The sequence below is a fragment of the Fringilla coelebs genome (assembly GCF_963513975.1).
Source record: "Fringilla coelebs genome assembly, chromosome: 14".
NCBI lineage: Eukaryota > Metazoa > Chordata > Aves > Passeriformes > Fringillidae > Fringilla > Fringilla coelebs.
Genome location: NC_140040.1, coordinates 6,985,224 through 7,011,110, shown reverse-complemented (window position 1 = coordinate 7,011,110; position 25,887 = coordinate 6,985,224). Strand labels below are relative to the sequence as shown.

Below are 25,887 nucleotides of genomic sequence, written 5' to 3'. Positions count from 1 at the left end.
TGGTGACATGCAGGGGCTTCACTGTCCCAGGGCCGGCTCCTCCCGGCCTGGCACTGGGCGTCTTTGGTCTACGGCAGCTGAGTCTTGTGCATTCCCAACAGTTTGTGCCAGGGCTTGCGGCTGCTCACCCTCAGTGCCTGTGCCAGCCTGCGGCTCCTCCAGCCCGGCACGGGGCCAGTCCTGCAGCGTGGCACCTACAGAGGTCACAGGTGCTGGGGTAAGCATGGGGGGACTCTGGGTACCCCAATACCTGCTTTAGCAGGGAGGGGATCATCTCACCTTCAGCATCCGAGGTTGGTCCAGGCTCACCCTCCATCTCTGAGAGGGACTCGTGCTTGGTCCTGTGCCTGAGCACAGGCGAACGCCGCAGGCGCAGGGGAACGGTGCCCACTGGGGAAACAACCCAGCCCCATGTTAGGGTGGGGCACAGTGGCCTGGCTCCTGCTGGAATTGATCCCAGCGCTGAATTCCCCTCAGGAACTTCCCAGTTTGGCAGTGCCATTGTCTATCACCCACCAGCTGGGAGAGGCAGCACCAGCACACGTGTGAAACACCACCACCCACCTCTGTTAGTGTTAGGTGCAAGGAGGTCTTGGGGTCCCACTTCACACCCAACTTACTTCCCAGCTCTGCCGGGCACTCGGGCTCCCTGAGCTGCTCCTCATGGACGGACAGTGCTCGGCGGCTGGGCCCCCGTGGCGCTGCCAGCCGTGCCATCAGCCGGTTGTCTGTGTAAGCAATGGGGAGGGGCCATTGGAGGACAGCCCACAGCACCCCACTTGGCAGGTCCCATCAGCACCCAGCACCCACCGTGTGCTTGGCTCCCTGCTGCCCTCCATTCCCAAGGGCTCCAAAAACAGGCCAGCAGGAGAATGAGGCACACACGTGCATCCCTACCTTCAGTATTGGGTGGTGTGGGCAGGGTGCCAGCACCCACCTCCCCACCATGGCTGACCCTCCGTGGCAGTGCCACCGGCACGTTCCTGCCCAGCCGTGGCAGGCTGCTGCTCCAGCCCTCCCGGCCCCCGGGCTCCGGCAGCCCGCTGGGCTCTGCTAGGGTGAGGGAGCGCCGGGGCTGGTCGGAGCTGGTGGCCGGTGGCTCAGTGGGCAGCTGCCTTCCCAGGGCTTTCCAGGCTGGCCGGGGCTCGGCGCTGGGCTCCGTCCTGGCGGCTGGGCTGCGGAAGGGTGCGTCTGTGGGGCAGGCAGGATGGAGCTGTGGGCGTCCAGAAGTGACAGCCCCAGGGATGGTTCTTGGTGCTGGGAACCAGCCTGCAGTCACCCCAGGAACTGGGCAGTGGGCTGGTGTCCATCTGCCAACACCAGGGATGGGCACCCATGGGTGTAAGGGCACCCTCCAGAGGGTGGAATTCTGCCCACATGCCTGTGCCCACCAGTCCCTGTTGGCTCCAGTCCCCACACTTGGTGCTAGGAGAGGGGATGAAGCCCTCTGTCCCAGGGGCTGGTGTGACCCCCCAGCATGCACTGGTGACCCACCTGTGGACACAGAGTGTGTGCGGGCCTTCAGGGATGGGGGCGAGTCTGCAGAGCTGTCTACGATGTCCCCTGCAAGCACAAGCCACCAGCCAGCAGCAGTGAGCTGGGGTCTGCCCAGTGCCACCAGCACCCAACAAGGGAAAGATGTAGTGGGACCCGCAGCTGGGAGTCCAAGGGGGCCTGCCCATGGCCACCCATGGGTGCCCAGCTGGGTGGGGATCAGGGTGGGGAAGGAGCAGACCCTCACCATCTGAGCCAGCTTTCTTGATCTCGCTGTCTTTGCTCTGCAAGGCGGAAAAAACTGGTAAGGGGGGTTTCAGGGAGGCAGTGCCCACAGAGACAATGGGTGCAGAGGGCAGAGTGCTGCTGCCAAGCTCTGATGTGGCTGCAGGGAATGGGTGCATGCAAGGAAAGGAGGGACAGACTGACAGACACCATGCAGTGTAGAGGAATTCACCCATTGCAGAGGGTTAGGTGACAGGGCAGAGGCTATGGGCAGTGGCAACACAGAGCTGGGTGCTGCCATTCCCAGGGGGGAGATATCCCCACTTGAAGGACCACCATCTCCTACCACCCTGGACAGGCAGGGTTCATCCCAAAAATGGAACCAGTCCCCACCTGCTGCTTCTTGCTCTCAGCAGCCGGGCCCTTGGTGACGCCGATGCGATGGAGCATGACCTGCACACGCTGCTCGAAGGAGCTGGACAACTCCCCCTCGCTCTTCTCCAGGTGCCTCTTCTGCAGGAGAGACACAACCCTGCCAGGAACACGGACCCACCACAGCACCTCTGGCACCCACACTCCTGCCTGTGGAGCACCCACATTCCAACCCCAGCCATGCTGCCTGGAGATGGTGACATGGACACGACCCAGTGGGGATATCTCCAGCCATCACTCCAGTGTCCCCACATCCCCTGGTAACCCCACTGGCGTCCATGGATGGGAGCAGCACCCACCAGATGAGCTGAACAGTGGTGGTGGCTTAGGGACTGCGACAGTGCTTACCTTGTCATGCCTGACCCCCAGCGCATCCTCGTCCTCCCCGGACAGCAAGATGAGTGACTGGGATTTGCCCTCCCGAGAGTACTTGGGCCGGATCCTCCGGGCAGAGTCGGGAGTCTGGCAGTGCTCAGGCTCTGCTTGGGGCTCGGCAGAGAGCCCCCCCTCCTCCGATTTACTCAGGGGCTTCCCTGACTCGCCTGCCTTGCTGGGGGCTCGTAAAATGTCACTGAGCATCGAGCGCCTGCTCCTCGGGGCAGTGGGACCACCCTCGGGCTCCTTCTCACACCTTGAGCCCCGGCTGGATTTGGGTTTCTTGAAGGCAAAAAAATTCCCAATTTTCTTCTTGAGGGTGCGGGAACCAGAGGGAGCCAGAGGGGCTGATCCTGGGCATGTCTCCGGAGTCGTGGGGCTGGGGAGAGATGAAGCAGTGGAAAAGGTGAGCTCCAGGCTGCCAAGAGGTAAGGGATCAGTTTTTTCAGGCTGCCCACCTTAAAGAGATGGATCCAGACCCTGGACCCTCCACCTGAGATGGCAGTATCCTGGCAAGGGCACCCATTCCCAGCATGGTTCCCCTGGGTGCTGCCTCATTGCCTCCCCACTGTGGAAGACTCCATGGCCCCATCCAGCACACCATGGCCCCAGCTTTGCCCTTGGCAATATCCCTGGGTGTACTGCTTTCCCCAGCATCCCTTTTGCACTGGGACCAGCACCGTTTGCAGGGAGGCTGCTGGAATCTGGAGATGGGTGTGTGCTGGGCAGGTGAGGGGCCCTGAGCACCCCCAGGCTTACAGCAGTGTTTCTGTGATGAGCCTCTTGGCAAAGAAGTCCTCCAGCCCCTCGTCCACGCGGGTGATGCTCCTGTCCTCGCTGTTCTCACAGGCCACGGGCTGCACCTGCGAGGGACAGCTGCTGTCAGCCCAGCACAGGGCAAATGTGCCCCCGGGCACGAAGGTGTGTCTGTGACCTACCCTGGGCATGAACAAGTGGGAGCCCCTGCAGGAAGGGTGCTGGCACACTCTGTCTCGTACCCAGCATTAAAGCCAAACCATGGTGTTATCAGCTGCATCCCAGCTCTAATCCTGCTCCCTCCCTTGAGCACTGGGAGCTCCAGGCAGCCTCAGGCTCCTTCCAACCCCTTGCCCAGCACAGTGGCTGAGGTATGGCACTTGTACTGTGAGAGAAGCCTTTGGCAGGGATGCCTCCTCCATCTGAGCTCCAAAAAAGGGACCCCTCTGCCGCTGGCAGGTGATGAAGCAGGTGACCTGCAAGGACCCACATCTGCATCCTTTAGATGTTCCAAGTCCAACCTTGGAGTGCCACCACAGCCTGCCTGAGAGCCACCTGCTCCATCCCCACAACAAAGTGATCCACGCCATGGCCAAGCCTTCCCCCATGGCACCTTCCTCTCCCTGGCATGTACCACTGCATCAGTGCCATCCTATCGATGAGAGGGAGGCGCTTCCCCATCGGTGGCATTTCAATCCATAATGACTTTTCATTACAGCTGGATTGATGCTGCTCAGGAGCCGTTCCAGCCATCTGAGATCTGCTCCCCCTGTCATATCACATCCATCAAAGGCTGTCCTTGCTCAAGTCTTGGCCCACCCTGGGTGCCAGGCATGCCTGTCCCACTGCAGGGTGGTGGCCCCCTGGCCCTGCCAACCTCCAGAACCCACCCTGCCTGTGGGACACGGCTCCTGCCTCCCCTCTGGCCCCTTGCTAGCCCTGATCCCACCATGATCCAAGGGCAAGCATCACCACAGCCCTGCAAGCCGGGGCTTTCCAGCAAGTGAAAGGATCCAGCTGCATCACGGTGGCATGGGGATGAGGTGATGCCAGCAGGATCCAGCCCCGGGGACAGTGATGGAGCTGTACTCGCCACTGACTGCACCCAAAAGTTACTTTTCCTTTGGGAAGAGGGGTGCAAAGGCAGGATCCCCATCCAGTCGCCTGTTGGATGGGGGGAGCACAACCCACCTCATCACGGCTGGCAGAGCCCCACCAGCATCACTGGGAGCCGTGGTGGCCACCAGTGCTTCAGGAATGATGGATTTTGGATAAGGGGGAGCAAATGGAGCTCAGGAGGAAGGCAGCTGGAGCCATTGCCGAACACATCGCTGGCCCTCTGCACCCAAACTCTGCAGGTTTTTTTCATTCCTCTCCTGGCTCCCACCGCTCAGCATCTCCCAGTGGGGAGCAGGAAAGAGGATGGATGATTCCCCTCGCCCCCCCCAGCCCCCTCGCCCATCCTTTCAGGCTGCCCCCCGAGGAGGAGGAGGCTCCGGCAGCAGCTGAAATGCAGAATAATAAACCCACCGCGTCTTTGCGCATCTTATTTTCCTGCCTTGCAACAAATACTGACCGCAAAAATTCACCCAAGCAGAAAAAAAAATGGGAAAAACACCCCGAATACACCCCACCTCCCTTGCCAGCCGTGCCCCCACCCTTACATTAGGCTTGCTGGGCGGCTGCTTGTGCCGGCGGTTGGGCCGGGGCCTGGCTTTGGTGCAATGCTCCAGCTTCTCGCCGGCGGTCGGCAGGTCCATAAGGAATCCGGTGGCGGTGGCAGGCTGCGTGGCGGGGAGCGAGCCGCTCGCAGGCTCAGCATCCTTTGTGGAGGCAGGGCGTGCCGGCGGCGCGGCGGGGCTGAGTGACGGCGGCGCCCGGTGAGCTCGGAGCCCGCTGGCGTCTCGACCCGCTGCCGGCTCCAGCTCCGAGACACCTACGAAAGGCGAGAGGGTCCCTGTTGACACCCGCCCTCGCCAGGCCTCCCCATCATCATCATCACCATCATCATCATCACCGACGCCGTCACCTTCGCCCACGCGCGGAGGGTCAGCGAGCGGGGCACCGGCTCCGCCGCGGGGCGGGAGCGCGGCCGTGCCCGCCAGGAGCGTGCGTGGCGGCTTTGCGGCGCAGCCTGGGATGGAGCCTGCCACCGCCGCCGGAGGTTTGCGTGCAGGGGATGATGCTGTGGGGGGAGTGTGGGGGGATGCTCAGGCAGGGGCCGAGCCGAGCCCCGCAGCCAGCCCTGAGACCTGCAGCAGGCAGCAGTGGAACGGCACAAACTCTGTCAGCAGTGAGCAGCACTCACAAACAAACCCGTTTTGCTCTGCAGGCAGCTCCTCGCTGCCCCCTCTCCCAGTACCCTCTGGATGGGTGGCAGGGTGCTGCAGGGCTCAGGGATCCCCTGGGGACACAGGGGTGCTGGAGTCTGCATGAGCTCTGCTTCAGCCAAAGCAGAGTGACCCATCAGCTGCTCCTTGTCTGTGCCCCTCCCCCGCCTTGAGATTCACTCCCCTCCCAGGCTGGTGGGGACAACACCAGCAGCAAGGGAAACCCATGGGCAACATCTTCTCCCCAAGGTTGTTGGGTGAGTGGGTGATGCCAATGTCCAGGGTGGCCGTGGGAGATACCATGGCACCACAATCACAGACAAACTGCCTATCCCTGGCTGGCTCTGTGAGGAGGGAGTTCAGCACATTTACTCCACTGCCTAAGGTCACTGTGCCAGCTGGGGCCCAAAACCAGCACAAGAGCAAGGTCAAGGTGAACTTCCCCCACAGACCCCACCACGGCACTGGGAGAGGATCTCTGAAGGGTCCAGACCCTGCTGCCCTCAGCCCATGACTGTGGGGGGCTCGGACCAGGAGGCTCCCCCGTTGCTGCTGTGAGCCCCCCGCCCCTGCCATGCCCTGTGGAGGCAGCACGGCACCCCCTGAGCCACAGCAGAGGGACAGCTCCCACAGTGACCTTACTTCTCACAGTTGGTGTGGGCCGAATGCTCCTGAAGTGCTTGTTTCTCCTCCGCAGGGCCATCTTGTACTGCAGGGAGAGAGGGATGGTGGCAGCTCCGGCATGGGCAGGCTGGCTGTGCCAAGACACATCCCATGGCAGCCAGAGCCTGCCAGGCATTGCCCAGTGATGGGTGCAACCCCTCCATCACCCCTAGGCTCCCAGGGCTGCACCCCTTCATCTTATCCCAGCTTCAAATCCACCTGGATTGGATACTTCCCCATCCAGAATCCACCTGGATTGGATACTTCCCCATCCAGAACCATGCGCCACACTGGATCCCAGGTCCCAGCGCAGCAACAGCAGGACAAGGTACAAACAGCCAGGCCGCCACAAGGACACGTTCCGGTGCCAGCAGCACGGTCTGGCAGGCTGACGGTCCCATTTCCCAGCACTAATTGCCTTAGCACTGCCCTGGGGGGAGCTGGGGGTGCGTGCACCCGGAGAGGCTGTGGCTAAGCCCGGCATCATCCGGTAAGGCGGATAAAGGGCGGTTGTACCGCAGGCATCACGCGGCGGCTCCGGTCCCTACCTCCTCTGCAGCCAGGTCCGGAGGATTCCTGCCCCTCGCCAGCACCGTGGCATCGTCCTCAGCCGACTCCGGCGGCAGCACCAGGAGGTCGAGCCCCTGCTTGGAGAGGCTCTCTGCCTAAAACCATTAGGAAGCGCTTAAATTATCCCAGGGGCTGAAGCGTGCTGGGCTGCCCTGTGTGCTCTGCGCTGCTCCGCTCCCTACCCACGGCTGGGATTTGTGAGCGGATTTAGGCCTGATTAGCCGTGTCCAGCCCAGCGCAGCTGCCCTGCTGCAGGAGTGGCTGATGCCCGGCGTCACCCCAGCACCCCCAGCACACGGCAGCAGCGCTGGGACTTTGCTCAGGGTGTTAATATTGCTGTGACCACACTGGGAGGGGATTACCTGGGAGGAAAACCAACCTGGGTGGGAATTGTCCTGTTTCCCAGACTGCAAATCCATGGTCACGGCACTGGTGTCCAGATACCTGGACAATGCTGGGGTATCCAGACCCCTATCCTGCATCCCAGCCCCACATCCCCATCCTGCAGGTGCTGGCAGCCCCCAGCACTCACCAGTTTGCACTGGGCGATGGTCAGGTCTCCCAGCACAGCGTCCACGATGCAGTCGGCTACAGCAGCTGTGACGGACAGCTTGATCTCACTGGGAGCAGAAAGAGGCTGCTCAGGGCCAGCACTCACCAACCCTGCAAGCCATGGGGCCTTCTCCCCAGGGAGGGCTTTGCTGAGGAGATGGATGCTTGGCTGTGGCACACCGAGGGGCTCCCAGGACATGCCCATGCACTGCATCTGGCTGGGTCTGTGCTGCCAGAACAGGAATGGAAATAGGCACTGGCTGGGATGGAGAATGCCAAAGCATCCCATCGTTGGTGGTCAGGGCCAGCCAAGGGGATGTGCCTGCAAGAACATCATCACCCCACAGGTTTCTCCAGCACCCTAGGGACTCATCCAAAGTGAATCCAAGTAGGAAGCAAAGCTACTGCTTTGCTGGAAAAACCCAGCAACAGGACCCAGAACACTTCTACCGCAATGTGGGGAGAGGAGAAGTTGCTAGAGAGCCCCCAGGGGGGGCCCCAGGGGTCAGTGCCAGTGACTGAGTGAGAAGGAAGAACAGCACATCACCCACTTCAGCTTGCTGAAGACATCGGTGACCATCTGGTCCAGGACAGCGCTGAGGCTGAGCTGGTCCTGGAGGCAGATCCTCTCTGACATGGCATTGACCAGCTGATCCCTGACCCCGCTCTTCTGCACCACAGCTGGGCACAGGCTGTGGGCCGTGTCCAGCACCGCCTGCATGATTGCCTGAAGTTTGGGCAGGAAAGGGAGGTTTCAGTTTCCTTTCCATCAGGATTCACATGGTTTTCAGTAGACATTAACCCCCTTATCCTTGGGCCAAAGCTGATGAACATCCTGTGCTGCCCATGGGTGCCCACCTGGATTTCCCGGCTGCAGGTCTGTGATGCTTCCTCTGTGAGACACTCCAGCTTGTGCTGCAGCTTGCCATTCTGGTAGGGGGTGTTCCCAGCCTCATACAAGAGGGGCAGGATCTGACATGGGAAGAGAGACTGTGTGGATCATCCCGTGTCACCTCATCTTCTCTTCCCATATTTCCATGCACAGGCTGCACCCGTGGCTCTCCCATGGAAGAGCATCACCTGCATCAGCTGGGGACACCCAGTGATCTTTTGGCTTTGCTGGGCCAGGCTTGGGCATCCTTATCCCTCAGTTTCTCCCTGCCACCCACTGACTCTCCTTCCCCTCTTGCACCCCACTACACTGCTTCCTGCATCAGGGAGACCCTTAACCAACCCTTTCACACCTTCCCAACATCAGTACTGTCTTCTTAAATCCTGTCTTTGACAGATTAAGTAACCAGGGGGGTGCCAGAGAGGTGGGGAAAAGGGGAAAGGAGGTGGTTTAAAGTGAAAGAGAGGAGGAGGAGAAAAAGGTGCAGTGGGGAGAGAGAACCAAGACCAGGAGGATCAAACCAGGTCTGACAGAGCCAGGAGCTGCCAAGCCAACATGATTGATTTTGTCATGGGCTGATGGAGCATTCTCATTGCTGGGGTGGGGTGAAGGTACCCCAGGGAGGGACCCCTCAGGGATTCAGGGAGGTTTCTCACCAGTGTGGGCATCTGTGGGTTGCAGGGTGTTCTCAAAGCTGGAGCACCCATCTCACCCAAGGAGGGACGTGTGAGCATGGGATGCCAGAGGAAGAAGGGTTGTAACCCTGTGGGGGATGTGCACACAGCTGTGCACTCTGGGGCAAGGGTACTAAGAACATTTTGATCTTTGTTCTAGAAGGGAATTCAGAAACTCTCAGCTGTTCTTTAGTTCTTGCAAGTGCTCGGTGGTGTGCGTCTGTTGCATCGACGTTCTGGAATTCCCTGACTGCTGGTTAATGATGTCATTAATTAATCAATGCCCTGCTTCGATCCCAAATGGATGCTGGGTGAGCTGTGGGGGTTTCCCACACTGTGCACTCACACTGACGGAGAGGTTGGCATTCCTGATGGCCTCCTCAGCACAGAGGATGTCCGTCTCCACCTCCCTGCCCGTGCAGGTGCTGAGGATGTCGACGTGCTTCTGCACGCTCAGGCAGATCTCATTCACCATCTGGAGCACAGAGAGGCTGTGTCATGTGCCAGCACTGGGGCAGCACTGCCAGTTCCCCTCCTTGCTGTGACTTTCCCAGAGAAGAGTGTGCTCGGAGGGGGCACAGGCAGGGTACAGCCTCCAAGAGCATCCCTGCCTAATAACCAGGGATGTGCTGGCAAGAGCGCCCAGGGGGCAGGAACACACTGCACAGGTTAGCGCAGCAGCAAGATATCTCAGCAGTGCATATGCACGAGATGCATGGATGCAACCAGCAGGGTTCCAGGAGATCTGCTTTCCATCCGCCCCCACCCTCACCACAGAGCCATGACATAGTTTGGGTTGGAAGGGATCTTAAAGGTTCTCCTATTCCAGCCCTCCTGCCACGGTCAGGGACACCTTCCACCAGACCAGGGTGCTCCAAGCCCAACCTGATCTTGAACACTTTCAGAGATTTGGCATCCACCATTTCTCTGAGCAACTGCTCCATGCCTCCAGTCTGCTCTGCCTTCCACTCAGGAAAGGTTAAAAGGGTGTTTTGCTGCTTGCAAGAGCTCACATGAGCAAGCCAGGGTGGTTTGGGGCAGGGGAGGAGCAGCCCCATGCAGTAATTTGTCCATCAAACCTGTTCAGAAGAGGTGGTGAGGATGCCCTGCTGCAGCCGGAAGGTCTGCGCCGGCAGCGTCTGCCGCAGCTGGTTTCTCGTCAGGCAGGACTGGAGCTGCAAAGGAAGAGGCCGTGAGCAGTGATGGTGGCACCTGGCCCGGGGTTCCAGCCCACTTCCCCCACCTTGTGCACGGCCTCCTCCGTCCTCTCGGGGTGGCTGCGGTAGGCTTGCGCCACGTCGCTCATGGGCAGCGGCATCGACTTGAGCGTGAAATTCCTGTCAGGCAGAGTGGGGTCAGCAGGGGCTGCTGCCCCCAGGGCTCACCCCCCTGCTCGTGTCCCCACGGACATGACACAGGCTCAGAGCCCACCCAACAGCAGCCTGGATGCTGTGCTGAGGTCCAGCCCTAGAGACAGGGATGGCCAAACTCTGGCCCTCGGCAGACCCTGATGGGGGGGCAGTGACCATGTGCCCAGGCTCTCCACGCACCCCTCTTTCTTCAGACCTGTGGAGATCTGCACAGGCAAACACCAGACAGGGTGGTGGGTGTGCTCAGCAGGGGAACAAACTCTACCCATCTGTCACAGGGAGGGAGGAGAGGAGCATCACATCAGCACCACCAGCAGATCACCCCATGCTAACTGGGGGCTCCTGGGGGCACCATGGGCACAGCTCCACGATGCTGTGCTGGTTGGGATGCAGAGCCCAGGGCAGTCCCTGAGGGGGGTAATGGGGGTGTCATCACTAAATGGGTGCCAGGTTGCTTTTCTGGCTGCAAGGCCAGAGCTGTGGACCAGCTCCCTTGGGACATGTATGAAACTGTGTCATGGCCAGGAGAAAAAAGGCCCTGGGGACAGTGACATGCTGGTCACAGTGGCACTTTTGCATGGCAGTAACAAGCCAGGAGGACCAAGAGGCTCCTTCCTTACCTCTCCAGAGCTTGAGCCACCTCTAGGAGCCCATGGGCAGTTGTGTTGTTCCTGTCCCAAACCACAGTCCTGCAAAAAGAAGGACCTGGGTGAACCCTGCCCACACGGACACCACCCTGTGGTGGGTGCTAGCAAGAGTCAGCCCAAGGCTGACCCCAGGCACCAGAGATCCTGAAAGTGGGGTTAAAAATTACAATTTTCAGTATCCAAAAGATAAACTTGGACTTTGCAAGGAGCTATAAATTAGGTGGGTGCCAGGAGGGAGTGAAGGGCTGGGAGGACACATTCAGGCACCATCCTGAAGGCAGGGACAGATGTCTCCAGAGGAATAGCCCTGGCTGAACACCATTCCCTGTCCTCTGTAGACACCCCTGCTTTGGCTTTGTGTACACAATGTGGTCAAAAATGGTGTTTTAGGAACTGATGGCAGAGCATGAGGCGAAGGCAGTGACCACAAAGGTCTGTCTGCAGCATGCTGGGCTGGGCAGGAGCCTGGCAGAGAGTGGCAAGAACCAGGGCAGGGATGGAGCTGCTCTTTTGTCCTTCACATGTCCCCTGCTAGCACTGCCAGATGACTTTGCACCATGGGTGCAAAATGCAGTCATAGCACCTGGCCTTGTACCAGGAGTGGTCCAGGAGCGCATCCACGGCCATCGGGAGCCGTGACAAAACTCCTCTGATGGCATCAGCATCACATCAGGGCCACCCACAGGGTGTTACAGAGCTGCTGCTACCTGAGCTTGGTGTTGATCTGCAGGGCCTTGGCGAGCATCTTGGCCCCCGTGTCCCCCATGGAGTTGCCACTGATGTCCAGGGACACGAGGCTGGTGTTACTGCCCAGGGCACTCAGCAGCACGTTGGTTCCCAGCTTGAGGCGCGATTCAGCCACAGACAGCGACTGGAGAGGCTAGAAAAGGGACAAGGAGGGGGACAGGTGGCCAGGACAAGGTGCATGTCGCCCTTCAGACACAGTCTCCACCCCTGTGCAGCAGCCTCTGGGCTGGTGCTGGTTTTGGAGAGAACAAGTGATACTGATCCCTGAGAAACAGAAGGGCAGCGACTGCTTGGACAGGCTGGATTTAGCTCAGATGCCCAGCAGGCAGTGAGGAGGAGAGATTTTTTGGGAAAGCTGTGCTGAATGCAGATTACAATAAGTCTCCTCCATGACTTTAGCCAGATACAGGCTTCCATTTTCCCAGATTTCCCACTTCTCTGTCTGAGCTTCTGCTTCAGACTGAGGAAAAATAAAAGCAGAAGGACTGAATGGCAGTGGGAGAGAGGGAGGATTGCTCCCAGCCTGTGCAGGAGGGCTCTGGATGACAGCACTGCATGGAGACTGCACAGTGGTGGCTGAGGGTGACCAGGAGCATGGATGGGATGGTTCTGGTGGCTGAGGGCAGGCTGGACTTACACAATCCTCCTCCTGGGTGAGCTGGACAATGCGGTGCAGGACATCCAACAGACCTTCCCTGCAGGAGAGGTGGGTGTGTGAGGGGGTGACTTGTGCATGCCCTGGGGCCACAGTGGCAGAGCTCTGGCCTCCCTCCCACCCTTGCCTGGGCTATGACCCATCTCTGACTCTGCACCAGGTGCTGGCAGTGTTGACCCTCCCTGGATGGGCAGCAATTCCTACCAGCCCATGGGCTTTTGATGGGGAGGGAGAATCAAGGTGGGTGCACCATTCCAGGATGGCTCCAAGCCTGGGTGCTGCTGCTTTGCACTCACTTGGATTTGATGTTGAAGTTTTTCCCCAGGGAGACGTGCCTGATGGATTTGCTCCTGCCAATGGAGAGCACCAGGGTCACCATGTCGGGGTCAAAGCCTGCAGGAGAGGGAGACACCCCAAGATGCTCCAACAAACTCATGGAGGTGGCACCAGGGTGGTCCCTCACAGGAGACCTGCAGAGCCACCAAGCTGCCACAGTGGGATGCTGGAGATGCTCAGGGAGGCTCCTGGGCATCTTCTTCCCTTCCTGGCTTTCCCAAGGGGACTGAAGTCCTGTGCAGAGCTGGGGTCCCTGAGAAATGACCTCCAGGAAGGAGCAGCCACTGTGGGCACTCCTGATATGGGGGTGCCAAGGCTGTGCTGAGCCACGGGGGCACTGAGGGAGCTGGAGAAGGCACTTGCTCTCTGCCATCCCACCACCCACCCACCACCCTGGACACCATGGGGGGAGTTCAGCTTTCAGGCAGCAGCCTGCACTCCCATCCTCCTGGCTGCACCATCCCCAGGGAAAATCCAGCAGAGATATGGGCAGGGATCTGCTCACCCAGCAGCTCAACCAGCCAAGGGCACAAGGCACCAACACCCACCTATGGACTGTCCCTCCTGCACAGAGGTGCTCTACTGGGAAAGCCAAAAATACAAGCATATTTTGGCCAAAGTTGACTGAAAATTTTGGGTGAGAGCATGAGCTCCTGGAGTATTGGTGTCCTGAAGGACTCCAAACCACAACAGCTTTCCCAGAGCCATTTGGCTACTGAGGAGTTGCATGGTCTGCTGTGAGATCTTAGCAAGGCTGCTTAGAAGTTTAGGTGAGATTAACAGCTATCAGAGGTGATGTTTGTGATGATTAGGATCACTCGCCCATGGCTTCGGAGGCCACAGCAGGACAAGGCTGGCAGCAGAAAGGTGGGAAGAGTTTCTGCACAGGGAAACCCTTTCAGTGCTTCAAACCCTGAACCAGTGACATGAGACCACCTCAGGTTCAGTGAACTGAAGAGGACTGTATCAAGAAAGATGCAAAATGAGAAATTTTGGCAAGTCTTGCGGTAGGAGGGCATAAAGAAATCACCTCACTCCCTGTGCTGGGACTTGAAAGTCCAGGAGATGTAGGAGATCTTTTCCCAGGCTGGGAAAAAGCAACCTACCATTGTCAGACAGGTCCAGGTGACTGATGGAGCTGGCATCGGGGATGAGGTCCTGGATGACTTGGGCCCCCGCTGATCTCAGCTTGGGAGAAACAGCAAGACATCAGTACAAGGGGAGGCAGCGAGCCCTGCAAACGAGATCCTTCTGTCGGGGAGGTCAGACAGGGCACAGACCCTCCCACACTGCCACAGTGGGACCCCCTGGCCAGAGGGGTGCTGCCCATAGCTGCTGAGCCCTCACCTCACAGCTGCTGAGATCCAGGTGCAGGTCACTGATGTGACTGTTGTCTGCCAGCCCTTGCAGCAATGCCCTGGAAAAGTCACAAAGCCCCCATCAGTGCAAGAAATGGGGGCACCAGCACCTGCTATGGGGCACCCCCGACAGTGCAGGCAGTGGGAATGGGATGCTGGAGAAGAGCATCCTTCCCAGAGCTCTGCCTCTCACAGCCCCTTCCCTCCATCCCCCCCACCAGCCCTGAGCAAGGCTGTGCTCACCCCAAATCCATTCCCGCAGCCCAAGCGCACCTTACGGAGTCGGCTGGCAGCCTGGTACCTGCCAGGGAGACGTGTCTGAGGGAGCAGGCCTGGCTGAAAAACTCCTTGATGTCAGGGGAGATGGTTTTCACCCTCCTGAAAAGGATGGGCACAACATGGCAACAACTGCAACCCAGCACCAGCCACACCCCTGGGTACCCCACACCCCCTGGGTACCCCACACCCCCCTGGGTACCCCACACCCCCTGGGTACCCCACACCATCCCCAGGCTTACTTGTGGGAGTGCACGTTTTTGGAGAGATCCAGGTGGATGAGGCTGGTGTGGGATCCATGGACCAGGGCTCCAAAGAGCTGCCAGGGTGGGGATGTGAGCCATGTGGAGGAGGACCCAGGGGCACTGCAGCCCCTCACACAGCTCAGGGATGGAGGGGGGCTGAGGGCAGGGCTCACTGCCAGGAGCCCCAGCATGGTACTCACAGCATCCAAAGGACAGTCTGTGCCAGCCAGGCTAAGGTGGGAGAGCGAGTGGCAATGCTGGAGGAGGCTCTGCAGGTTCTGTGAGCAGAGAGGGCTCAGCAGCTTTGCCCCTGAGTCCCACCCCACACCCTGCAGCCCTGGAATCCCAGTTCCAGCCAGACTCTTCCCTCCTGCTGAGCACAGGGGTGAATCCTGCACACAGGAACCCACTCTCTCATGGGCTACATCCCTGCTCCAGATGGCATCTGCCACACTCCCACAAGGAGAGGCAGGGGGATGTCCCCAGGGTGTCCCCAGCTGCTCCCAGGCAGGCACAAGGTGCTGCAGCCATGACCTGCCCATCCCTGGGGTGCTGCAGGGCAGGGCACAGACCAGAGGAGACCAAAGCCATCCAAACCAGACTGGGGACAGAGTCTGAGTGTGTCCCCTCCCCGCATCACAGCACGGATACTCACACTGATGTCATCCCCAGCCAGGCTGCCGGGGTTTCCAGAGAGGTCCAGGTGCCGGAGGGAGAATCCAGTGGCTTTGTTATCTCTGAGGGCCTTGCATAATGTGCTCATCCCTGCTCAGAGAGAGGGGCATGGCTACAGGCTCCCTGCACTGGGGAGAGCCAGGGAGCAGAGCAAGGGCACTTCCCTCCAGCTGGGGCAGCAGGAAATTGCATCCATGAAGGTGCCCTTTCCAGGGTGTCCCTGCAGCCCCTCCATCACTCCTTTTGTGGAGTGGGGCAAGGGCATCTGGGCTCTACCTTTGGCTGTGAGCATTGTCCTAGCCAGGCTGAGGCTCTGCAGACCCTTGGAACTCTTCTCCACGTGCCGGCTGAAGGCAGAGACCCCTGATGAGAGCAGAGAGCTCTGAACGGCTGTGCCAGCACAGCTGGGTGTCCATCCCACCCCGAGCTGCAGCCTCCAGGACAGGAGGCAGCTGCTGGTGGGATCTGGAGCTGAACATCAGTTTTTGTGGGTGCAAACTCATCCCAGCCCAGAATTTGAGTACCTCTATCTTCCAGCTGGTTGCCAGAGAGGTTGATGGTGTGCAGGACAGAGTTGGGATGGCTGCTGAGTGCCTGGGCCATCCTCTGCACGAAGTCACTGTGGGGAGAAGGGTCACCCATCTGAGCAGTGCCTGGACACCTCCAGGAAAGATAGCCACCAGTCCTGTAGTCTTACAGGAACATGCCACCAGCTCCTGCCTGTGTGGCAGACCAGGCTCATCTGAGCAGCCAGAAGGAAGCAGAGCATCTCCAGGGGTGGGTGGCACTCACTTCCAGGCTATGGGAGTCTCTGCTCCTAGTGAGCTTCCCAGTGTGGAGGGGATGGAGCCACCAACCCCTGGCACAAGGGTCCATGGATGGACCTCCCTGCTCCATGTGCTGAGGGAAGAAGCAGCAGGCTGCCAAGACCCTGCTCATCATTGCCTTGCAACACCTTCACTTACGCTTTCAAGCCACAGTTCTCCAGCACCAGCTCCTCCAGTGTCACTGACTTGCTGAGCATGTAGAGCAGCTGCTCTGAAATCTCCTGATTCTGGCAGGGAAGAAGAAAGCCTTTCTGGGAACCTGGCCACCTCTGGTGCACCCAGAGCCACAGCACTGGCACTCACCAGCCTGAAATCCTTGCAAGAGAGCTTGGTGAACCACAGGTTGAAAGACAAGGCAGCAACACTCAGCGCCACATCCCTGCAGGGTGACAGGGAGGAGGGAGTCAAGGGCCAGGCTGAGCCAAGGCTAATCCCAAATGGGTGACTCAAAACACCCAACTGGGGCTTGTCCCAAGACATCCAGCCCCAGGGTGCCCCAAGATGCCCAGGATGCCAGAACACACCCATCCCATCCAAACCCGAGTTGCTCCAACTGACCCAACCCTGGGATGATCCAAGACACCCAACCACAATGTGCTCCAACACAGCAGGACTGGGCATTGTGGGTTTAAAGCAACACACAGGTAGAGATCATCTTCCCCAGATTATTACCTTGGGGAAAATAAAATGAATTAAAATATTTGCATGCTTCTATCTAAACCTCAGGGTTTAAAATTCTCTTTTAACTCTGAGCTCTCATGTGAGCAACACCACAGGTTTTGGTTGAGTGGAAACAAGTTTCTTTTTTACTTCCTCATCCAAAGAAATCTCTGAAACGGTCTCCTTTTTCACCAGCTGGACACAGACCCTCTGTTCCCCAAAACACTCAACCCAGAACTTTGACTCGCTGTGGCCCAGCCTGGCAGCTGCCTCCCCTGAGAGCTGAGTCCTTGCTCTGCCTTTCTTGGGATGGAGATGGGGCTGAGCCCCACAGGGGCTGAGCCCCACAGACACAGCTGGACTCACAGCCCCACTATCAGATCATAATCAGGTGATAGCAGGATTATAACAGATATCTGGGGGGGGCTGGTGGAGAGCAGTGCAAGTTTCAGGGTGGCAAGCTGCACCAGCTGTTTTGCATAGGGAAACACCTGACAGCCACGAGCTGCAAGAAGCCACTGTGACATTGGGTTTTCAGCCCTATAAACAGCTCCCAGGCTGATCTAAGAGTTAAAAATGAACAGAGAGGCTGCCTGGACTCTCAGCTGCTGCCCCATGGGACAGGGCTCAGGGTGTTTGGTGAGGGGGAGTGTCAGGCTGCAGATGTGGCACCCCTGGAGCGTGTAACCTTTAAAAGCTTTTAACGTGGGCAGGAGAGCATGCTGGGCCCCCCAACAGAGACGGGGAGAGTGAGGATGGGTGCTGGGACACTGCAGGCAGCATGGCTGGGGGGCTCACCGGCTCTCCAGGTGGCTGAAGTCCAGCAGGTTGAATTCCCGGCAGTCCTGGCTGTGGTAAATGTTGTCCACGTCCTTCCCGGAAGGATGCACACATGGATCAGGCTCAGCACTGGGTCCTGGGGAGGGCTCAGGTCCCTGGTGCTGCTGGAGGGAGCTGAGCCCTTGGGGAGCCTCTTCTGGGGAGTCCCTTGTTTAACCCCAAAGCCTAAAACCTTCCGTGATGCTCTGGCTGGCAGGGGACGTGTCCCAGCTTGGTGGGACAGATTGGTGAGCTTTGGACAACTTCTGCAGGGAGTGGTCAGAAGGCAACACACCCCAGGCTGGTGGGAGTGAGGGTGTGGGGAGGGGTGAGCTGGGATCGGTGTCCAGAGGAAAGGGGGACAGGGAGTCCTGCTATGGCTGGGCCCCAGCAGGATTCTCCTCTACTGGGACACCCAGCAAGGTCCCAGATTTCCAGGGCCTCTCCTTGGGTCACAGTCTGGGAAACAACCTGGTGCAAGGCACACTGCTTCCACTTGCACTTTGATTCCAGCCCACCCAGGAGCAAGGGGCACTCAAAGCTGCAGCTCCCAGCCCCAGCAGCTCCCTGAGGCACCCATAAGCATCCTGTCACCAAGTGACACCCTGCCACTGCTGCATCCACGGGACGGACCAGCTTACCCACTGGATCTCCTCGCGGAAGGCAAAGCCGTTGTAGTCACACAGAGCAGCGTAGGTCTCTGAAAACCCCCCTGCAAGGAGAAGGCAGTTTTGGGGGGGGCAGACCTTCCCAAGGGAACACAGAGAACTTTGGGGAGAGTGGGAAACAGGAGAGGGATGACAGGGACTCAGAAGTGATGCTGAGGACTCCCCCTTTCCTGTCCAAAGAGGAAAGAGATCTCCTGTCAGTCCCCAAACGGGGCTGTGGCTTGCTTTGCTGGGTCCATGTGGATACCAGGCAAGGCACATTGCCACAGGGACAGTGGAGGGATCCTGCTCCAGACCAGGCTACAGGAAAAGCTCCTGGCTCTGCAGTGGTGCCATATGAGGTGGGTAGAAGCATGCCCAGCTACAGGTCCTTGCAGGTAGATTCTGAGCAATATTGCCTGCTATCCTGCTTCTTCCTGGGGAGCTACACCCCCTCAAACCTGCTCCTGCACCATGGGATGGGCTGGGCTGGTTGACAGCACACCCCAGCAGCAAGGCTCCGTCTGACCATCACAGATGCCCTGGCAGCAGAGGCAAGGGCTGTCAGCAGAGCTGCTGTTGGTGGATGCAGGGCTGGTCCTCAGAGTGCTCCAACCCTCCTGGTCCTGCCTGAGGGAGGTTATGACAGGACTTACCACAAGGCCCAGGGTTGCTCTGCAGCATTTCCTCCAGTGAGTCTGTGATCTGCTGGATCCGGTCATACAGGCTGGGGGGGGAGTTCTTGAGCAGTGTCCTGGGGAGGGAGCAGAGGGTCGTGTCAGGGTGGGCCAGGAGAAGAGCATCCCCACCACTCTATGCTTAGCTACAATCCTTGTGTGTACGGTGGCCAGAAATAATCAGTCAGGGAACAGGGTCTCACCTCCATCCATGTGTTTTTCTCCTGCTAAAAGCAATGTTGTAGACCCATCCCATGTTTGGAATTTTCTAGCTGCAGGTGTCCTGGTTCATGGCAGGTGGGATGGAACTAGATGATCTTTAAGGTTCCTTCCAACCCAAACCATTCCAGGATTCTGCAATCTGGGGCTTTTCTGGGCAAAGGGGTTGCTCTGGTTCCTACACAACCACCCCTCAGGAGCAGAAGACCCTTACCCAAGGGATGAATCAGGAAAGACCTTCTTAAGTGACATGGTGACATGGATAACAACTTGCTCCAAATCATCCAAGGACATGAACCGGAAGGCATAAGATGCTGCATCTGTTTCTATGACAACCTGCAGGGTCCAAAGGATGAGAGATTCCTGAGCGAGCTGGCAGCACACAGCGTCCCCAAGCCCCCAGACACAACGGTGACAGCCATCAGCTCCTCACTGCCAACCCAGCCATAAGCACAGAGAATGCTGTGAGCACCAGGAATTTAGGATAAAATACATTAGTGTGCCAGAATAAGGCCTAACCCTCCTGAAAATTCAGCTTAAGCTGATGCAGAGGCAGCCCGATGCAGCAAGGTGAGAACAGCCTTGTCTCTGCCTGCAGCAGCCGCAGCTGGAGCATGAAGGTTTCCTCCCTGGATTTATTTAATCGAGGTTTAGGGCTTTTTCAGCTTATGGTTCCTACCAGGAAAAAAAAATCCCATGGCAACATGCTCCCTGATTTAATTACACGCTGATTGAGGCGTGGGAGCAGGATGACAATTATCTGCTGGCATCGTGCAGGACGGCGCTTCCACCAGGGCCCGGGGCTGTGGAGGCAGGAGAGCGTGGGACCGCCTGCACTTAACAATCCCTGGGCTTTCCATGCCCCAGTCAGATGTCTCACCCCCCTCCACCCTGAGGTATCAACTCCCTGCACCCCTCTGTCTGTGCCCAGCTCCTTCAGTCTCTCCTGGAGCTCAGCCACACAGCCTGCTGAGCAGCAGAAACCCCGTGTGGAGGCTGAGGCCATGGTTGCTGATGATGCTTTACTAAGAAAAAGCCAGACAGGATCTTAGAAAGGACCCAACAGGAGGTTAACCAGGACCACAGCCCTATTTTGACCAATACAGCCAAGCCTTGATATGCAGGTCCTCTCTTCCATGGTTTCTGCTGCCACATCTGCCCTATGTGCCTGCCCCTCTGTAAGAGGATTAATGGGGTTTAAAACACCCTCCTGCTAAATTTGTCTTCACCTTGGTAAGCCTGCAGCCATTTGTCACCTTGTCCCTGCTGAGCAGGCGGTGCCATGGCCAGGCACTGTCCGTGGATGTCAGAGGGGAAGAAGTGCAGGCACCCACCCAGCACCCCTGGGTGCCTCCCTGCACCTCCAGCTCCAGGGCAATACCCTCATGTGAGCAACACTGGTGACCCTCAATGTGCAATGGGGAACCAGAACACCCCCAGATCCTGTGGGGGGCTCTGGACCAGGGTTTGCCACGGGGGAGAGGGCAGAAAGGGGGGTAATGCCCACAGTGGGTTTGTCCCAGTTTGTCCCACTCACCACACTGGGCTCTTGGACTGTCATCTCCCTCACCTCCAGGAAGCTGAAGCTGCTGTGAACCTGCAGGTGAGAGAAGCAGGATCAACCCCAGTGCTGATGGAGAAAGGAAACCCAAGAGTTCCTTCCCAACTCCCACACATTCCCATGCCTCAAGCAGCGCTTGGCCTTGGCCCCACCCTTCACCAGCCCCCAAACAAGACCCCCTCCCCTTCCCCCCATCTCTCTCCTCATCCTGCTCTTGAGGGCTTCCCAGACCCAGTGGCCCACAGCTCAAGCTGGGTCACTCCCTCCAGTGCCCCAGCCCCCCCCAGGAACCCCAGGGCTGTACCCCACACTTACCCTCACTGGCAGCATCACAGTCAGCACATAGGCTCGCCAGGGTGTCAGGACCTAGGCAAGGTGTGACAAGGGACCATGGTGACATGGAAGCCACCCCTGTCCCTCACTGCAACCATAAAACACCTTCCTGGGGAAACCAGGAACCAGGCCAGACTCTGCACATACCAAGATAAAGTCGTCATACTTGGATTTCACCTGCAGCTGGATGCTCAGCACCAGGAGCACCTTCTTTGTCCCCAGGAAGGCGGTGATGCCCTCTGAAAAGACCAATGTCCACATGAAATTAGGTGGCTGAAGTCACCTTGGTCCTCTCCCATGTGCCCTATTGCTCTTGAGGATACTGTCCCCACCTGAATCATCTCCTCTCCCTCCATACCTGACAGTCACACCCTGGTTGCTCTCAGACAAGCCTCACACACCACCTGTGGGTCTCCTCTGCTGCTCAGGTGATGCACTCATCTCCCCATCTTCTGCCACAGCCTCAACCAAGCACAGGGTTTGGGGCTGCTGGTTCACACTTACCTGTGTTGCCTCACCCACTGGGAGCTGGCACTGAGTGATAAGAGAGTCCTGATTTCTCTTCCTTCCTTTCCAAATTTACCACCAGGGAGCAGCTGGTGACCCAAGTCCTTCCTCTCCACAGGGCACTCAGGGTGGTCACATGTGCCATCCTCCCCAAGGCCACAGACTGGTCACCCCCACCGTCAGTGGGCCAGTGTGAGCATCACTCCTGCCCTGAGCACCCTCTCCATGCCCTCCTGATTCATGCCTCTCATGGGAGAAACAGGACCAAAACCACAGCTGTCCATCACTGTGCCGAGCACACCGGGCTGTCACAGGGACATCAAGCCCCATGGGTCAGTGGTTTGAGCCATGCCTCCCCAGGGACCCACCCCGGTAGAGCTGGGACCTGAGGCTGTGGGGACACAGTGACCCAGCTCCTTCCCACCCCACTGCCAGCCTCAGTGGGGCTGATGAGGCTGAAGGACCCCGACACCTCTGGGGCCTTTTGCTTTCCAATCAGCCAAGAGAAGGCCGTGAGCAGTGGTATTTCACACCCCCCAAGCTGAGCTGCAGGCTGTGCCTTCCCAAGGAGCTTCTGGGGACCCCCAGCTGGCCAGAGGAGCTCAAGCCCATGGGACTGAGCAGCACCAAGCTGCACCCACAAATCTGGCAGCTTGAGCTGTGCAGAATCCATCCTTGAGGAGCCAGGTTATCTGGGGATGCTCTTGGTCCAGGCTCCATCCTCAGGCAAATGAGTTTTATAGACAAGAGGAATGCCCAGACACTGCATGGGCCCCCTGAACCTCAGCTGTAGCAGCTGAGGAACCCAAAAGTGACTCTGCCAAGCCCAGCGAGGCAAATGGGGGCCAAGCAGGCCCGGTACGGGCAGCTCCATGTGGCAGCGGTGCCCCGGCAGCGCGGCGGCGGGCGAGGCTTACCTTGCAGCTCAGTGGGGATCCCTCCGGGGGACACGGCCATGCCTGGGACCTCGGGGTCACCTGCCCGGGGATGCGGGTGTCAGGGCAGCATCCTCGGGCGCCGCGGGAAAGGCACCCTGCCGGGAGGAAGCGCTGAGGTTACCAACCGGCAGCGCCGCCGCCTCGGTGCCTCCTCCCCCTCCCGGTGCCTCTTCCTGCCCCGTCAGGCGAGATTTACCGCCTGAGCAGGAGAAGCGAAATGAAAGCGACGGTGCCCACGGCCCACCGGCCCCGCCGGGAGGAGAGGGCGGCACTACCCAGCACCCTTCTCCTGCCGTGTGCCTTCCCCGGGGAGGGCAGGACACCCCTCCCGGCACGAAGCAGGAGCATCTCCCCACAGCTCCAGCCTGCCAGGGTGGAGGATCCATGACCTCTCTGTCTCCTGAGGTGCTTCATGGGGACATATTTCTGCCTGAAGACGGCCGGTGTGTGGGGTAAGGGCAAGTCTACCCTTCCCAGCACTGGGCAGCCAGTCCAGCTCCTTCACCTTGCACTGGGAATCTGCAAGGGGAGCTCATGGATATGGGTGAAGGTGCCCACTGCAGGCTGCTCTCTGGAGGATGGATGCTGGTGCCCATGGCAGGATGCTGAAGGAGGGGTTTTTCCAGAACAGAAATGCCCCAGGCCTTCTGCCAAAGTGACAAAACTGCTGTCCCAAAGCCAGGGCTAGAGGCCAAAGCCAGGTGACCTCCTTGGAGCAACAGGACTGAGCACATCAACCACTCCACTAATCCAGGAAGGTTTTGGACCAGGAAGTGCTCCTGTGTCCCGTGACATGCTGCAGAGCTTCCCTGGACTCAGGATTTTCCACTGTTGACTCAACTTGGCCCCATTAGAAACTCAGGAAAGGTGCTGAGGGAGAGGCAGAGCTGCTCTCAGGCAGGAGTCTGGGTCCCTGTGACCAGCACCCACCGGGATGGATGGTGACAGCTGCCTTCTTCCCCTAAACTGCCCCTTTCTGACAAACTTCCAAGCTCCAGGCTGAAATCTGCCAACCAGGAGCTCACCGAGCTTCCCCAGAGGTCGAGTGACTTGGGAGAAGGTGGTCCCTGAAAGGGACTTGGGGTGACTTTGCCCTCCTGCTACATGCACTTGGGGCCACAGTGCTTCTGAAACCACCTTCTGTGTGAGGGTGAAGGCAGGAAGTATCTTCCAGCAGGGATGGCATCTTCACAGAGCCCAACAACAGCACAAGCTCTTTTCAAGGAGGTGACTGGGGAGAACATGGCTCATGGCAAGGACCAACCTCTGCACAGGAACCTCCTCGAGCCTCCTGAGCTATGTCAGTGGATGGATGAGCACCAGCAGGATGAAGGGCACAGGGTGCTCACCACCCAGTGCAGTCAGCGGCCATCAGCAGCAGTCCTGGCTGGATCCATGTTTTTTCCAGGATGAGAGAAGGCCAGGATATTGGTATCTAAACTCCTCAAAAGGGCACCATCTCCCAGTTTGGCATGCAAGGATATTCAGGACACAGAGGGAGCAGCTGTCTCCTTTCACCCATCAGAATGGCTTCTATAGAAGAGTAGAAGCACAGAGGAGCTCCAGGCAAATTGCATCCAAAGCCCATTCCCCAAAATACTGGTTCCCACAAGCTGGAACATTCTGAGTACCAATGCAGCAGGGCATGTACTCCAGGAGTGGGGCAGACATCCATGTGCACAGGTGTTCTCTGCCTCTGTGCAAGCCCAGGCACACCAGGATGTCCAGAACAGCACACCTCCTCTGTGTCCAGTAGAGAACAGCAGCCCAAGCACCAGGGATGGCAGCCAGGCCAAGCCACTGGCAGAGGCAGCGATGCTCCTTGGATCCATCCCAGCCCTGGCTTTACATTCAGAGTCCAAAGCCCAGCTTTTCCAGCACTGATAACAGCTCTTGGGTTGAGCAGAATTGTTCTGTCCATATTCAGGCTTTGGATGCTGCGCTGGATGTGTGTCCTTGGCAGCAGGCTGGGATATTGATCTGCATCTCTCCAGAACAGCTCCTCCGAGGGTGAACCAGAAGCCTGCAAGAGGCACAAGCAGAGATCCCTGCCCAAGGCAGGAGCCTCAGCTCAAATCAAATAAAACCCAGTCTGCATAACAGGACCATTGACTGAGCAAGCACAGAGAAACCAGGTCAACTGAGCAAGGTAACACGCCAGCCTGGGGAAAAAGGATGGCCACAGGGTGACAGCTTCCATCCTCACTAAACCTCTACTGGGGTCTGTGAAGAAAGTTCTAGAATCAGAGCGCAATAAAAAAGTTGCTCAGAAATTGCTCCTCAGATCTGGTTTAAGGGTTAGGGTTATGCTTAGGGTTAGGGTTGAGAGAGCCAAGGAGCCCAGAGCTCCAGGGACACTGGTGCTGGCAAAGGCCTGCCAAGACAATTGTGGCAAGGCCCCAAAATTGCTGCTCCTACACCTTTCTGATCTGGACCCTCCCATAGGAATGGGCACCTCAGCCCCAGTGACAAGCTGCCCTGTGCCTTGGGCTGAGGCTCCAGAGCACTGTTGAGTCTCCAGCTCCAGGACACTGGCACTGGAGGAGGCAATTGCAGGGGCATTGCACAGGGTGATGGTACCTGTGGCAGGTACCTGTCAGAGACTGGATGCTGCACATCTCACAACCTCTTGGATTGCCAGTGCCTGTGTCCGGTGGGGCTTGGCTAAAGGTGAGCCCACTCCCTGCTCCATCCCCAGGCTGAGCAGTCAGTCATGAACTCCTGGCATGGTGCTGCTCACCTGAGCCCTGACTGGCCAAGCCACCAGCAGTGCCACCTCAGGGGTGGGCACATGAAGGGCTTAAAGGATGGAGCATGAGGCCAGCACATAGTCACAAGCCCATAACCCTTCATGGAGTGGTGTTTCCTCAGATGAACACTACAGAGGCCACTCAGCACCAGCCATACCTGTGGTCTTTGGACAAATGCACCTCTCAGCTCTCATCCTTTCAGCCTCCCATTAAGCTGTTCACACAAAGCCACCTCCCCCAGCTCTTCTGCATTCTAGGAGAGCTGCAGCACCTGGTCTGGTGTCACCCAGGCCTGTGTGCAACAGCATGAGCTGCTGCACATGAGCACTCACACAGACCAAGGGAAGTCTCTGCTGGACTGTGTGCGGCACCTCCTGGGGCCACCACACCATCCTTCACACCCCACTTGTCAGCACTGGGTTGAGCCACAGGGTTTAAGATATGATGGTGTTTCTCCTTACAGATCCCAAGGACACCTTTGGTTTTCCCACTCACCGCAAAGCCTCCCTAGCTCCAGGCTTATGTAAAACCACCGCAGCACTGCCTCAGACGAAAACATCTTTGGCTTCTGAGCACACAATCCCCTTGCTCAGCTGGGAAAACACTTGAGGATTTACCCATTTCTCAGCCAGACCTGACTTCTCACCGAAGCAGCCCTTACACCACCTCTCCCACCT

At 58.4% G+C, this 25,887-nt stretch overlaps 1 protein-coding gene across 1 annotated transcript; it reads right to left on the bottom strand.

The window, feature by feature from the left end:
* Positions 1-18: 18 nt before the first annotated feature.
* On the bottom strand, positions 19-22,479 carry CARMIL2 (capping protein regulator and myosin 1 linker 2; the record flags this gene model as incomplete). Its single annotated transcript, XM_084215362.1, is given in 41 exon segments — positions 19-194; positions 280-390; positions 621-728; positions 898-1,191; positions 1,495-1,563; positions 1,742-1,778; positions 2,113-2,232; positions 2,500-2,905; positions 3,286-3,389; positions 4,947-5,218; positions 6,255-6,321; positions 6,824-6,940; positions 7,378-7,465; positions 7,949-8,124; positions 8,256-8,369; positions 9,310-9,438; positions 10,043-10,138; positions 10,207-10,300; positions 10,954-11,022; positions 11,688-11,860; positions 12,365-12,422; positions 12,679-12,775; positions 13,825-13,906; positions 14,066-14,135; positions 14,350-14,454; positions 14,595-14,671; positions 14,798-14,875; positions 15,253-15,362; positions 15,549-15,640; positions 15,642-15,721; positions 15,723-15,891; positions 16,238-16,326; positions 16,403-16,478; positions 17,558-17,631; positions 18,220-18,290; positions 18,882-18,979; positions 19,336-19,457; positions 20,659-20,718; positions 20,998-21,048; positions 21,163-21,254; positions 22,440-22,479. Coding segments are annotated over 41 exon segments (4,611 nt in total).
* Positions 22,480-25,887: the final 3,408 nt, after the last annotated feature.